At 41.8% G+C, this 15,878-nt stretch overlaps 1 protein-coding gene across 14 annotated transcripts in view; it reads right to left on the bottom strand.

The window, feature by feature from the left end:
- Nucleotides 1-15,878, bottom strand: part of SLC23A2 (solute carrier family 23 member 2) — a 142,766-nt gene that overhangs the window by 19,827 nt on the left and 107,061 nt on the right. For all 14 annotated transcript variants that reach the window (XM_023626158.2, XM_023626154.2, XM_023626155.2 and 11 more), the window contains 4 exons: nt 15,799-15,869; nt 14,645-14,826; nt 1,331-1,451; nt 671-827 (listed from right to left, as the gene is read on the bottom strand). In XM_023626158.2, coding sequence (XP_023481926.1) covers nt 671-827; nt 1,331-1,451; nt 14,645-14,826; nt 15,799-15,869 — 531 coding nt within the window. The remainder of the gene's footprint in view (nt 1-670; nt 828-1,330; nt 1,452-14,644; nt 14,827-15,798; nt 15,870-15,878) is intronic.

The following is a 15,878-nucleotide window of genomic DNA, read 5'->3' as shown; positions in this document are numbered from 1 at the left end:
GGGACCAGAGTCTTCACAATAGAACAACCAAGCATTAATAACCCTGGGTTCACACAAGTCACTTTGGGGGAGTGGGTGTAGGAAGTACAACACATGGATCCAAGCGATACGACGGCTGGGGACTATCCCCCACTTTGTGAAGTTACCCAACACAGACTATAACTTAGGATCCATCTTCTATCCATTTGTGAATATCAACTTACCTCTGAAAGCTAGGGCCAAATTAAAAAAAAAAGATTATAGCTACCCCTTAAAAGATTACACAAATTGCATCCTGCTCAAACAGTGTGCTTGCCAATCTTCAGGCCCCTCCCACTCCCATCTGCTCCTCCTGGTGGCTGGGCAGTTGCCCTCAATCCCAGCCACTAGACCTCAAACCTGACAAGAGACAAGAGACGCCTCGTCCAGGATTTCATCCTAGTGGAACCCAAAGAACTAACCACTTAATCTGAGAAGGAAGCCGGTTAGTTTCTGTGTGTTAATTATGGCCCTCCAAGGATAGGGCCTCCTTTTTCGCTGCTGAATCTTCTGAGGACCAGAATACTAAGAGCTCCAGGGGACATTCTGGACAAAGAAGGCCTTTCCTGCTGCAGAACCTTCTGTCAACTTCCAGCTCCTCTAAATCAGCCCCTCATGGGCTCCTGACCCCTCTGGCCACCAGAACACTTACATGGGTACGGGACCTTAAACCACGGGGCTACCAGGAGCACGCCCTGCCTGGCATCCGTCCGAGCGTAGAAGCCGTACTTCGTGCTGTCAGGAGGGAAGACATCTGTCACCGTGAAGATGAAGCAGAGCAGCCAGGATACAAGGATGGCCAGGATGATCTGAAGTGGTCACAGGAAAAGCTCTGTCAGGCCCACAGAGGTGGCGGTTGTTGGCAAAACACATGCCTTCCTACGGTCTGAATATCACGCCCCAGAAGCCACCCGCATCAGTACTTTGCAGAAAAGACATATAACGGATCTGCTGAAAACCTGCCCCCTGAAGGAAGCACATTTAGACAGCAGTTTTATGTAGGTAGTTACTTTAAGCCTACGTGTGGAAAGTAAAACAAGAAACAGGGACAACGCGCCTGCAGAAGCCACGTGCAGTCAGACCTCCCTCAGTCCCAAGGACAATCAGTGCCCTCCTCTGATCGGCTAGAAAGATTTCAGAATCGGACCCTCCACTGCTTTTAAGTCCAGGACGGTGTGGGTGGTCATTAATACCCTGAGGGACACAGACACGGTCCCTCAGGAGGACCTGCTTAAAACCCTCCTTTTCCAAAACATTTTATATATGAACCAAAGGCAATATTGTCAGGGAAAAAAAAAAGGTGACTACTCACAGGGAACATTTTGAAAAGCTGTAACTTGTATGCAGTCCATCCTTTCTTGGATTTGTAAATTGGGAGAGGAAATTTAACATTTCTGGCATACTGAGAAAACAGTAAAACTAGGAAAATTGTCCTGAGGAGAGAAAGAAAATACACCAGGTTAAAGGTTGTACGTCTGTGTTTTAAAGTAATACTCAAAGCTTCAATGGCAAAAACGACCATGTGTTCATCCAACTAATTTCTCTAGAGAGCTGCTGGTCCTCTTTATTATTTGGGAAATCCTATCTTGTGGAAATTCCATTTTTGGAAAGCTATTAGAACTTTTTCTTAGCATTTCTTGATATTGAAATGAAACTGCCATGTAAATGCTTTGGCCAGATTTTCCTAAGTAGAATAAGAAAACCCAAAGAACATACACGCTGACGGGAAAGCTCACTATGTCAGGGCAAAGGCAAGACGCCAGACACAACCTCCCGCATAGTACAATTACAACTATGAATTAACTAGAAAGCAAGCAGCTACCGCACAAGGTGCCTGTACACACACTCTCACACACACACACACACACACATATGCACAAACAGGTGAGGACGGGCTCCAAAATGCTCACAAGGACTGGCTTCAGGTGGCCACAGGATTTGTGACTTTTTTCCTGCTTATCTCTATTTTCTGATTTACTTATAAAGAGCATAAATTACTTTTAAAAAGCAAAAAAGTAAAGCTATATACAGTACAATTCAACAATAATAATAATCTGAGAGGTTTCTGTGTGTCATTCACTATGCGAAGGGGTCTAGATCTGCGGCCTGGGCTCTGAACTTCCTCGCCACACTGGTCAAGGGGCGAGAATGCCCGGGCTGGCTGAGAAGTCCCTCTACCCGAGCTCCACAGTCCTGACCCAGCTGCACTGAGCCCTGCCGGAGGCAGCCACATCAAGTGACTTCCCTTTGGGGGGACCCGACAGGTCCTCATCTGTCTGGTGCCCCGCGTGGCAGGTGTGGGATGGTTTCCCAGCAATGAAACAATAAAGGTGTACAACAATGGGTTTCATCACCCATAGGGACTCACTCTTTCACTGACAACCTGAGGCAGAGCTGGCAGAAGAGTGGGTTCTCAGCCAAAGCCAAGCTTCCTTGCTCCTGGGCATGGTTCCAGCTGCTGGGATGGAATTATCAGCCCCATTCACAGCCGATCAGGTGCGGCTTCACTGCCTCATGCCTAACGAGGTGTGGACTGCAGCTGGCTGGACACAGGCCTGTGCTGCTCCACCATCTCCCCACCTACTCAGGCGCTTCGCTGACCTGGTGATGGAGGTCTCTGCCCTGCCACAAAGTCACCAGGCCGGCATCAGTTGCAGGTTCAAAATATACATAGTGCCCAAGTTATTCCAATGCCCCCGGGATGGTGAAGTTTAACAAAAAAATCACAGGGCCATGAGGGATACTAAAACTGGTTTATTTTAAACTTAGAGCAACATAAAATTCTCCTATTTTAAAAAATGCTAACTTACTTCAAAGTGTACACTATGAGATCCAAAAAGGTCCAAAGTCTGCTATTATTGTTATCATTATTTCAGGTAACACTCCACCTGACAGTTAACACCTGCGTTGTGGTGGTCACTTCTCAAAGCATGTTTAAAAGGGGATGGGGACATACAGAATTTGAGGAAGGACACCCAAATCTCAGGCCCAAATCCGGCAGCGCAATTTAAATGAGCGGACTGGACAGATGAATGCTCCATCTTCTTCCCACTCTAAAATCCATCTACTTCTAATTTATGTTTATCCTCAAATACACCTGTGGTCCAGGTAGGGCAGGCAGCTCCATGGCAGAGAGGCAGGAGTAGAGGCTCAGAGGTGGGGGATGTGCCCACGGTCACACACTTTGGCCAAGAAGAGAAGGGACAAAGATCTGAGCCCCAGATTCTCAGGCCAGGGTTCTGTCCACCACAGCTGGCTCTTTCCACCTCACATTTATATCTCACTTGCTTGCTGACTTTTCTTTTACCTTACAAATATTATGTAAGCAATACATACTAAAATGTAGGGAAATTATAAAAGGCAGATAAGCAAAAAGACAAAATCCTAAAGATCACTTATCCCACCACTGAGTGACAACCATGTCACATTCTGGTCTATCGATTCTGAATGGCTTCTACTCCCTGGATATTTACAGGGCATCATTGAGTCCTGGGCACGGGGGTTAGAGAGGGAGACAGGACGGACTGATGTCATCCTTGTCCTCAGAGCACAAACAGGCCATCATCTGACGCAAGCCAGAATCATACCTTACATGCTGCTTCCCAACCAGCTTGTCGCCCCTACTAATGCCATGACCTCAACAGACAGGTCTGCATCCTTATCATAGTGCTCTAAGCATTCCATCTCATGGATGTATCACAACTTGTTTAACAATTCTCATACGGTATGACACTGGGAGCAAGATAAACAGCCGCGAAGGAGCGCCTCTCCCTGGCACCTGTCTGCATATCTCCCTATGACAAGTTCCCAGGACTAGAACGGATCAAACAATAAATACCTTATTAGAAAGCTTCTGATACAAACTGCCAAATACATTCAAAAAGGATGGGTGAATTTACAATCCTACCCGGAGACTAAGAACATTCATTTGTTACTTCCCGTCACCCAGGGTCCCACAATACTTTGAAATCTCTACTAATTTCATCAATTTAAAAAACTGTATCATCATTTACTTTAATATTCCTTCTTCACATATGAACCTCTCAGGACACGTATTTCAGCATTGTTTGCAACAGCAAAAACTTGAAACAACATTCAATCAATTGGGGGATGGTTTAATAAATTAGACTATTTCATAATATTTAACATTGTGCAGTTTTACAAAGAATGAAATAGATCCAAACACATTGTCTTGGAAAGGTGAGCCCGACAAATTGCTGGGGTGAAAAACAAATTATAAAATAACATAATGGTAAAGCTATGTGCATATATTTGTATTTATGCATAAACGATAAAAGAATATGGAAGGATAAATATTCAATTTTCACTAGTTAACCATGAGAAGATTTTTTTGAGGGATGGTGGTAAGTGGGACTACTATTTTACTTTACATTTCCCTGTTTAATTACTGTTAAACTTCAAACGCCTAGAATTTAAATGTTTTTGGGGATACAGATAAAATAAGATTTGAGTCTTTGGTGATGGTATGGGGGGGGTCATTACACTATTCTACTTTGGAATAGGTTTGAAATTATCCATGAGAAAAGTAAACAAAAAATAAGTTTTTTGAAGAAAAAAATCAGTTCTCATTGAGGACCAATGCCTGTGTTAGAAATGTTGCTACATTCACCTCCTCTGAGAACCTGTCTCTAAATGCCACCTGTATTGGAGCGACTTAGGAACCTATGTGTACAAGCTGATCCACCACCAGTACCTGCCCTGCTAACGGGACGAGTATGCATTGTGATAACTGGGGAGGAGGACCCTTTCTATACACTAACTGGCTATCTGTATTTCCTTTTCTTTGTTACATGGTTGTTCTTATCATATCCTTCAACCATTACTCCACTGGAACTCTCTCTCCTTTATATTAATTAATGAAACTCTATGAATTGGGAACATCAGCCTTTCTTGTGAAATTAGTTGTAAATATTTTCCCAGATTCACTTATAATTTAGTTTCAGTGGTTTTTGATGTGAGTTTCAAATACATCAGAAATAACATCTATCAATCTTTCTCTCTTCAATATCAGAAGATCTTCCCTGTCTTATTAAATGTTTATGTAGGTTTTCTTCTAGCACTTTTATGGTTTTATTTTCTATATTTAAGTCTTTAATTTAATTGAAATGTAATTTGACATAAACTAGAAATCTAACTTTTTCCAAATAATTTTTCCTACACAATTCTTCCATTCCTCATTGATTTCAAATATGACTGCCATCAGATACTAAACGTGAATTCTTTTCTTGGTTCTATTTCTGTCCCTCCTGTTCTGCTCTACCAATGCCTAGCCTGTCCCAGGACCACAGTATTGTTACTAAGCTTTGGAGCCTATTTTCATTCTTGTAAGGGCAAGTCACCATTCCCTTCTCCCTAGTCTTTCTGGTATTGATTCATATTATTTTATTTTCTTGTCTTATGCATTGGTTAGCACATCCAGAATGACTTTAAATGATACCAGTGATAAACACGTATTATCTTAAATCAGTTTCTGATTTCAATAGGCAGGCCTGATTTAAGTTTTTCATCATTAAAGTATGAGGCATTTAAAAATGTCAGTCATGAAAGATCCTTTTTTTTGGAGGAAGATTAGCCCTGAGCTAACATCTGCTGCCAATCCTCCCCTTTTTGCTGAGGAAGACTGGCCCTGAGCTAACATCCATGCCCATCTTCCTCTCCTTTATATGTGCGACGCCTACCACAGCATGGCTTGCCAAGCGGTGCCATGTCTGCACCCAGGATCCAAACCAGCAAACCCTGGGCCACCGAAGCAGAATGTGCGAACCTAACTGCTGTGCCACCAGGCCGGCCCCATGAAAGATCCTTTTATTCCCACATTGCTAACAGTTTGCAGTAGGCATCTAGGTTGTATTTGACTGATTTTTTTTAATTGTTATCATGATTTTTATTAATAAAATCCACTACTGACCCATAATGGATTTTATCAGTAAATTTTCTAATATTTAATCATCCTTGAGTTCTTGAAATCACACATAATGCCTTGTTCTTTTATTATATTATCCATAGCAGCATATTCCCAAACCACGTTCCAAGGACCATTCTTCCCAGATACGTTTACAAACGTGGCACTAAAAGAATAAGCGTGTGCAGAGCTGGATACTAAAGCCCTTTTCTGAAAAGAGTCTTCTGCACACTAGCATTTTAACAGATTGCAAGGAGCTTCACAGTAGAGAAGCATGCTGAGCTTTATTAAGCACGCTGCTACCTGAACACATATGAACTCGGCTCAGGGTTTTACACAACCCCGGTAAGGAAACAGTGGATCCATGGTCTCCCTTTTGTATTAGTTCTGTTAGGAAATGTCACTGAGATAAAATTGACTGGGAAGTTTCCCTTCTTTCTCAAAGCTCCAGAACAGTTTAAACAGTGTAGGAGTTCTCTCTTCCTTGAAGATATAATACACTCAACTGTATAACCAACGGAGCCCAGGGCTTCTCTTAGGAATGTAAGTCCTTCGATCACCTTCTTGACCTTTCCCGTGGTCACGGGTGTACTCACACCTCCTGCTCCTCCCCTCATGTATTCACAACATACTTACAGAACGTCTGCTCTGTGGCAGATGGTACGGTGGGTGCCGGTGGTGCCAAGGCAACCCCCACAGAGCCAAGGCCCTGCCCTCACAGAGCTGACAACCCAAGAACAAAACAAGAGCTCTTGGAAACTAAAAAACGTGAGAGCAAAAATGAAGAGCTTGAGAGAAGAATTCAGATAAAGCTGAGGAAAATTCCCATGAACAGAGAGAAAAGATGGGAAAGAGATGGAAAACAGGAAGGGAAAGGAGAGGAAGAGCTCAGGAGGTCCAACATTCTAGAAATTCCAGAAAGAGATGTGCAGGAATAGGGGAGAGGAAGGCATCTGAGAAGATCACTTCTCACCTCTGACTCCGAGGTTCCAGAGCGAAAAGGCCCTGAGTACCCAGCCCAAGGTGCAAATGGAGCACCAAGGGGCAGCAGGTGAGGTTTCAGTCATCGCGACAGTGAGAAGACCTACAAGCTTCCAGAACTCTAGCATGTGTCTAATTGGAGTTTCAAAAGAAGGTGGCAGAAGAGGAGGCCTGGAAGAGATAATGGCCAAGTACTTGACCAGACTGAGAATGGAGAGGAAGGGAGCAAAAGAGAAGCTGGAGACCAGTTCAGAAGCTATGGCTGAGGGTGAGGCTTGTTGAGGGTGGTGGCAGTGAAGACAGGACCTGTTCTGGAGGTAGGACAGATTGACAGGTGGTACGTCGGGGATGAGGGAAAGCGAAGAATCGAGAACAACTGCAGGGTTCCTGGTTTAAGCAACGGAGCGTGCAGTTGTGCCTTGACCAAAAAGAGGACAACAGGACAAGGAACTGGTTTGGGGGGCAAGGAAGGAATCAAAAGTTTGGAGCTTTCTTCCTCTGAAGTTTGAGATGTCTTGTATAACAGCAAATGGAGAGGGCAAGTCAGGGGCTGGATCCAAGGCTGAAGTTCAGAGGTCTGGCTGCAGGTTTATGGGGAAGTCACCAGCATAACAGATGTTTGCTGGCCCCACGGCCTGGATGAGGTCTCCCGGGGAAGAGCACGTCGAGGAGGCAGCCCAGGACCACGTTCTGAGGAGCCCTGACTTCAGAGGTTGGGGGAGAAGGAGTCCCTTTGGTTACTTATGCTTTTCTGAAAACCATCCATTTTATTAATTTTTTTTTAATTGGGGGCAGGGAGCATAGAATTAACTCATCCTCTCTGGATCTGTGGTTTTATCCCTCCATTTGTGCGTGCGTTCCCTTCTCGCCTTAATGAGCCTTGCCAGAAGTCTGTCCACACGTTCTTCTCCAAGGGCCCAGCTTTTGGATATACCACTTTTATTTATTTCAGATTTTTCCTATCTTTATTCATTCTTTCCCCCTGCTTTCATTGGGCTCATTTTTTATCCTGTTTTTCTAGTTTCTGGAGACAAGCTCTTCATCTACTTCATTCGTCTTTCAGGTTATGAATTTTCTCGAGAAAAATTCGGACTGCTCTGTCAGTGCGATTAGTGCTATTATCATCATTATTTTCTAAATTATCAGCAATTATGAAGTTTCAATTTCCTCTCTGACTATGAGTTATTTATAACGGTGGTTTTTTAGCTTCTAAGCAGTTTAGAGGTTTGTTCACCCTTTTTTTTTACTGGTTTCTAAGTTTACTGTATGATGGTAAATATAATTTGTCCTTTTGAGAACTTATTGCATTTCACTGAATGAATATTCTTACATGCCTTCTACACACCCAACCTGGTATGGAGAATACTGACCAACCTTTGGTGAAAGGAGAAAATTAAGAACCATCCTGAATATTTTCACATACCTTAATTTGTAAGAATATATGCATTATGATGATGCAAGGATTCACTTTATTTGTACATAGTGTTTTTAACACAGAAAGAGGCAAGAGTGTTATCGTTAAGTTATAGTCGGACTATTCGGGTTTTGAAAACCATCCCGGCCACTGACTAGCTGTATGATGCTGGGCAACTAACTTTGCATCTTTGTGGCTCAGTTTCTTTAGCTGCTGAACAGGGATAACTCTGCACCCACCTTAGTTCATCATATGCAAATGTAAAGCTGTGATGCACAGGCTCAGGAACGGCTGCCTGTTACTGAACAACCACAGAATATTTCACAAAGCAAAACAAAAACAACTGGGAATCCTGTTTGTTTTCATTTGTTTTAGAAATTCTACTGGTCAATAAAATTCAAGAGTCTTGGGAGCATTTCTCTATGATATGATCAACTTTTACTACACTCTACAGTCACAAAAAGAGAATGTGGGTTCTATTTCTGGTACACAGAATTCTGTGGCTCTAATAATCTCACAATATTATCAAAGTCCTTGATGTCTTTACTGACATTACTGAAAGGGGTAAATGACATCTTTAATGGACTTGCAGTACTGTGCACAGGGACCAGCACTGACAAGCAGGGCTCTGGCAGGAACCACAACCCCCCTACAGGTGTCAGAGCTCTGACTGGCCTGGGGAACCATGTGACCTTCAATGACAACACATCCTCCCACAGCATCTCTGTCTCCTGCAAGTCTGGAGGTATTTTTGAGTCTCATCTAAAAGATGTGACTTCTCAGATATTTCAACTCATGTGCACAATACTTGGCACAACCTCAACAGTTAAGAGCTGAGCCAGCCCTGATGGCCTAGCAGTTCAATTCAGCACACTTCACTCCGGCAGCCCAGGTTCATTTCCCAGGCACAGAACCACACCACTTGTTTGTCAGTAGCCATGCTGTGGTGGCAACTCACACAGAAGAACTAGAAGGACTTACAACTAGAATGTACAACCGTATACTTTGAGGGGGGCAAAAAAGAGAGATGAAGATTGGCAATAGACATTAGCTTTTCTTACGAGCAATAAGGCAGAAGAAAATAACCTACGAAGGAAACCCTATTAGGCTTTTGGTGGACAGCTCAGCAGAAATCCTACAGGCTGGGAGAGAAAGGAATGATATACTCAAAATACTGAAAGACAAAAACTTTCAGCCAAGAATACTCTATCCAGTGAAACTATCCTTGATAGTTATGATAGAGATATGATAGAGAAATAAAAGCTTTCTCAGATAAACAAAAGCTGAGGGAGTTCATTGCCGCTAGACCTCCCCTACAAGAAATCATTAAAGATGCCCTCACACTGGCAACTAAAAGGCAAAGGTCCCCAAAGCCCTGAGCAAGGACATAAATAGACAGACATGATCAGAAACCTGCAGCTCTCTACTAAAATATGGAGGTAAAGACTCAATTACGGCTTAGAAGAGAAACGGAAAGAAAGCATCAAAAATAATGATGAACACTTCAACTTAGCCACAAACTCACAAAACTAAAAACAGAACAATTTGTAACAGCAATGATTCAGAAGGGGAGAGGAAAGCGAAGGAAGCTGCTTAGGTTAATGGAGATAAGAGGTTATAAGAAAATGGATTATCTGATCTCCAATATCTTTCATACAATCCTCATGGTAACCACTAAACGAAAAATCAGAGCAGCACCACAATTCACAAAAAGAGACAAAACTGAGAAATCTCCCTCAGAAAACCACCAAATGAAATGACAGTCAGAAATACAAAGGAAAAGAAATAATGGAAACATAAAACAACCAGAAAACAAGAGACAAAATGGCAACATTAAGCCCTCATATATCAATAATCCCTCTAAATGTAAATGGATTGAATTCTCCAATCAAAAGACACAGAGTAGCTGGATGGATTAAAAAATAAGACCCAACAATATGCTACCTCCAGGAAACACATCTCTGCTCCAAAGACAAACACAGGCTTAGAGTGAAGGGATGGAAGACAAGCTAATGGCCACGAAAAGAAAGCAGGTGTTGCCATACTTTTTTCAGACAAAGCAGATTTCAAGTTAGAAAAGACAATGAGAGACAAAGAGGGGCAGTATATAATGATAAAATGGACATTCCACCAAAAGGACATAACACTTATTAATATATATGCACCTAACAAAGGGGCATCAAAGACATAAATCAAGGATTAACAGACCTAAAAGAAGAAATTAAAAGCAACACAATAATAGTAGGGGAGCTTAAGACCTCACTTACGTCAATGGACACATCAACCAGACAGAAAGTCAACAACAAAATAGTAGATTTAAATGAAACACTTGATCAGATGGACTTAATAGATATATAGAGAACACTCCATCCAAAACCAGCAGAATATACATTCTTCTCAAGCGCACATGGATCATTCTCCAAGAAAGACCATATGTTGGGAAACAATGCAAGCCTCAATAAATTTAAGAAGACTGAAATCATCCCAACCATCTTTGCTGACCGCAATGCTATGCAGCTAGAAATCAACAAAAACAAAACTAGGAAAGTCAGAAATATGTGGACACTAAAAACATGCTATTGTTGAACCACCGATGGATCACTGAAGAAATCAAAGGGGAAACTAAAAAATACCTGGAGACAAACAAAAATGAAAATACAACATACCAGTTCCTATGGGATGCAGCCAAAGCAATCATAAGAGGGAAATTCATAGCAATACAGGCCCACCTCAACAAGCAAGAAAAATCTCAAATCAGTAATCTTAAAATGCAGCTAACATGGGGCCAGCCCTGTGGCCAAGTGGTTAAGTTCACGCACTCTGCTTCAGTGGCCCAGGGTTTCGCCAGTTTGAATCCTGGGCACGGACATGGCACCATTCATCAGGCCATGTTGAGGCAGCATCCCACATACCACAACTAGAAGGACCCACAACTAAAAATACACAACTATGTACCAGGCGGCTTTGGGGAGAAAAAGAAAAAATAAAATCTCAAAAAGAAAAAAAAATGCACCTAACAGAGCTAGACAAAGCCCAGAGTCAGAAGAAGGAGGAAAATAACAAAAATCAGAGCAGAAATAAATGAAATAGAGACTAAACCCACAGTAGAAAAGACTAATAAAACTAAGAGCTGGTTCTTTGAGAAGATAAAACTGACAAACCTTCAGCCAGACTCACCAAGAAAAAAAGAGAGACGGCTCAAATAACTAAAATTAGAAATGAAAGAGGAGAAATTACAACAGATACTGCAGAAATACAAAAGCTTATAAGAGAATGCTATGAAAAACTATATGCCCACAAATTCAATAACCTAGAAGAAACTGATGAATTCCTAGACTCATACAACCTTCCAAAAATGAATCAAGAAGAAATAGAGAATCTGAATAGACCAATCACAAGTACAGAGATGGAAACAGTAATCAAAAACTTCCCAAAAAACAAAAGTCCAGGACCAGATGGCTTCTCTGGAGAATTCTACCACACACTGAAAGATGATTTAGTACCTATCCTTCTCAAACTACTCCGAAAAATTGAAGAAGATGGAACACTTCCTAACACATTCTATGAGGCCAACATCACCCTGATACCAAAATCAGACAAGGACAACACAAAGAAAGAAAACTACAGGCCAATATCACTGATGAACTTAGATGCAAAAGTCCTCAACAAAATATTGGCAAACCAAATATAGCAATACATTAAAAGGACTGTACACCATGATCAAGTGGTATTTATTCCAGGGACGCAGGCATGGTTCAAGATCCGCAAATCAATGTGATACACCACATAAACAAAATGAGGAATAAGAATCACATGATCATCTCAACAGATGCAGAGAAGGCATTTGACAAGATCCAACACTCACTTATGATAAAAACTCTCAATAAAATGGGTATAGAAGGAAAGTACCTTAACATAATAAAGGCCACATATGACAAAGCCACAGCCAACATTATATTTAATGGTGAAAAACTGAAAGTCATCCCTCTGAAAACAGGAACAAGACAAGGGTGCCCACTCTCACCACTCCTATTCAACACAGTAGTGGAGATACTGGCCAGAGCAATTAGGCAAGAAAATGAAAATAAACGGAATCTAATTTGGAAAGAAGAAGTGAAACTTTCGCTATTTGCAGATGACATGATTCTAAATACAGAAAACCCTAAAGAATCCACTAGAAAACTATTAGAGATAATTAACAACTACAGCAAAGTTTCAGGGTACAAAATCAATTTTAAAAAGTCAATTGCATTCCTATACACTAACAACGAACTAGCAGAAAGAGAAATCAAGAATACAATCCCATTTACAATCACAACAAAAAGAATAAAGTACCTAGGAATAAACTTAACCAAAGAGGCGAAAGGCCTGTACAGTGAAAAATATAAGACATTATTGAAAGAAATCAAAGAAGACATAAAAAAATGGAAAGATACTCCATGTTCATGGGTAAGAAGAATAAACATAGTTAAAATGTCCATACTACCTAAAGCAATCTACAGATCCAATGCAATCCCAATGAAAATCCCAATGACATTCTCCACAGAAATAGAACAAAGAATCCTAAAATTTATATGGAACAACAAAAGACCCTGAATAGCCAAAGCAATCTTGAGAAAAAAGAACAAAGCTGGAGCCATCACAATCCCTGACTTCAAAACATACAACAAAGCTATAGTAATCAAACAACATGGTACTGGCACAAAAGCAAACAGATCAATGGATCAGAACTGAAAGCCTAGAAATAAAACCACCTATCTATGGACAGTTAATCTGTGACAAAGGAGCCAAGAACATACAATGGAGAAAGAAAAGGCTCTTTAATAAATGGTGTTGGGAAAACTGGACAGCAACACACAAAAGAATGAAAGTAGGCCATTATCTTGCACCATACACAAAAATTAACTCTAAATATATTAAAGATTTGAACCTAACACCTGAAACCATAAAACTCCTAGAGTGTAGGCAGTGCACTCTTTGACACTGGTCTTAGCCACATCTTTTCAAATACCATGTCTACTCGGGCAAGGGAAACAAAAGAAAAAGTTAACAAATGGGACTACATCAGACCAAAGAGCTTCTGCAAAGCAAAGGAAACCAGGAAAAAAACAGAAAGACAACCCACCAACTGGGAGAAAATATTTGCAAACCATTGATCAGACAAGGGGTTGTTCTCCAAAACACATAAAGAACTCATACAACTCAACAACAACAACAAAAAACAACCTGATCAAAAAATGGGCAGAGGATATGAAAAGATATTTTTCCAAGGAAGATATACAGATGGCCAACAGACACATGAAACGATGCTCAACATCACTAATTAATGGGGAAATGCAAGTCAAAACGAGATATCATCTTACACCAGTCAAAATGGCTATAATTACCAAGACAAAAAACAACAAATGTTGGAGAGGATGTAGAGAAAAGGGAACACTCATACACTGCTGGTGGGAATGCAAACTGATGCAGCCACTATGGAAAATAGTATGGAGATTTCTGAAAAAACTAAAAATAGAAATACCATATGATCCAGCTATCCCACTACTGGGTATTCATCCAAAGAACTTGAAATCAATGATCCAAAGAGACTTATGCACCCCTATGTTCATTGCAGCGTTATTCACAATAGCCAAGATGTGGAATCAACCCAGGTGTCCATTTATAGATGAAGGGATAAAGATGATGTGGTGTGTATATACAATGGAATACTACTCAGCCATAAAAAAGGAGAAAATTGTCTCATTTTCAACAACATGGATGGACCTTGAGGGTATGATATTAAGCGAAATAAGCCAGACAAAGACAAATACTTCATGATTTCACTCATATGCGGAAGCTAACAAATATACAGATAAAGAGAACATGTTAGTGGTTACCAGAGGGGGAGGGGAGAAAGGGGCACATATGTATGGTGATGGATAAAAATTGGACTACTGGGGGTGAGCATGATTAAGTGTATTCAGGAACTGATAAAGAATAATGTACACCTGAAATTATGCAGTTATAATCCATTATAATCCCAATAAAATTACTTCGGAAAAAAAACAAAACCTTACAACCCTCCCTCTACACATCACTGGCAAACCAGTCTTTGGAATAGTTGACTGCATGGCACTTCCCAACCTCCAGGTCTAAAAGACCCTTCAATAATTCCCTGGCACGAAGCACTGAAGTTGAAACTGTCAGACTATTCTTACTTAAAAAGCCTCCTAAAGTCTGTGTAAGTGCTGAGAGAGGCTGTCCCTCGGTAGTGGGCAGAGGGGAGATTTTCACTGCCCACTTCCGGGCGGTCTGAGAAGACTTACAGCATGGCGATGCCCCAGTGCTTTCCCGCTCTCTCTCCTGCCGCCTGGAAACCAGAGAGGCCAATGAGGGCCACCGTGGGCGTGATGGTCAGGGGCCCGATGTATTTCAGCAGAGCCCCAGGCAGGCCCAGGAGGCCGATGACCACTTCTATCAATGAGGACATGATGATGGCTCCCTGGATCTGGAACAAGAGAGGCACAGACATGAGAGTGAGCCGCTTGTACATCACGCACCCCACTGTCACCTGCAACCACAACTGACACTTCTGCAAGGCATCAAGTTATTATACGACAGGCATCATAGAGGTGGAAAATTCCTGGGGAACCCCAAAAGAAACCAGTAGGTGTGACTGGGGCATGACCTGAGGACGACCTGACTGATGTGAGAGGATTACAAACAAGGGCACCGGACAGAAAGCTAACTTGCCTTTTCCACTGAGAAAGGAGACAGATCTAATTCTCACTTAAGACATTCAAAACCAGCCTCAGAGGAACACCGCAGTACAAAGACTCTTGACTTTAAAAAGTTAGCCCCTGCAGGACATTTAAAAGATAGTGCTATTGATAAAAATTCCACAGGAATGTTTCTATTGTGCACAACAACCGTATCTGTGCAAATTCGGAACTAACGGTGAGTGATCTTATAGGTTTTGAAAGCTCTGGATAAACTGTCAGCTCTTCTTGAGGTCGGAGGACTCCCGAACCCTGTTCTGTTCAAATGCATCATAGTAGACAAGGATCTTTAACTCCTTCCACAGATGGAGGCAAACACTGAGGCCGGAATGAACAGTTCTGCTGCCTGTCGACAAGCCTCTGAAGGTCGGTCCAAGGGCGCCACATCCCTCAGCTGGTTACGCTGGAAGGTGCTTGAGGGTGTAGGTGGGCAGGTCTGTGGGTGCATGGGAGGAAAGGGGGAGAAAGAAAGAGGGAAACAAGGGCGAGAACAATACTCTCTGACTGCACAGAGCATTTCTGCATGCTTCATTTTATAGTAATGTCATCCAAATCCAGTTTAAAAACAGAAATAAACATGTCAGTAGTTGAAAAAGAAAAGGAGGGCTTAGTATAAGCAACTGCAATTTCTTAGGCACGACCAACAGTGAAGCTGAGAAGAAACACAAAGAAGCCACGAGCAGGCAGCGCTCCTCCTTTACCTCGCGTATTCGGGGATACCAGATGTGCTCTGTGTGTAACAGTTCTGCTGTTCCATTGGCAACTGAAACATCTTGAAAAC

This window comes from Equus caballus, chromosome 22 (assembly GCF_041296265.1).
Source record: "Equus caballus isolate H_3958 breed thoroughbred chromosome 22, TB-T2T, whole genome shotgun sequence".
Taxonomy (NCBI): domain Eukaryota; kingdom Metazoa; phylum Chordata; class Mammalia; order Perissodactyla; family Equidae; genus Equus; species Equus caballus.
The sequence above is the reverse complement of the archived record's forward strand: the minus strand, read 5'-3'. Positions and strand labels throughout refer to the sequence as shown.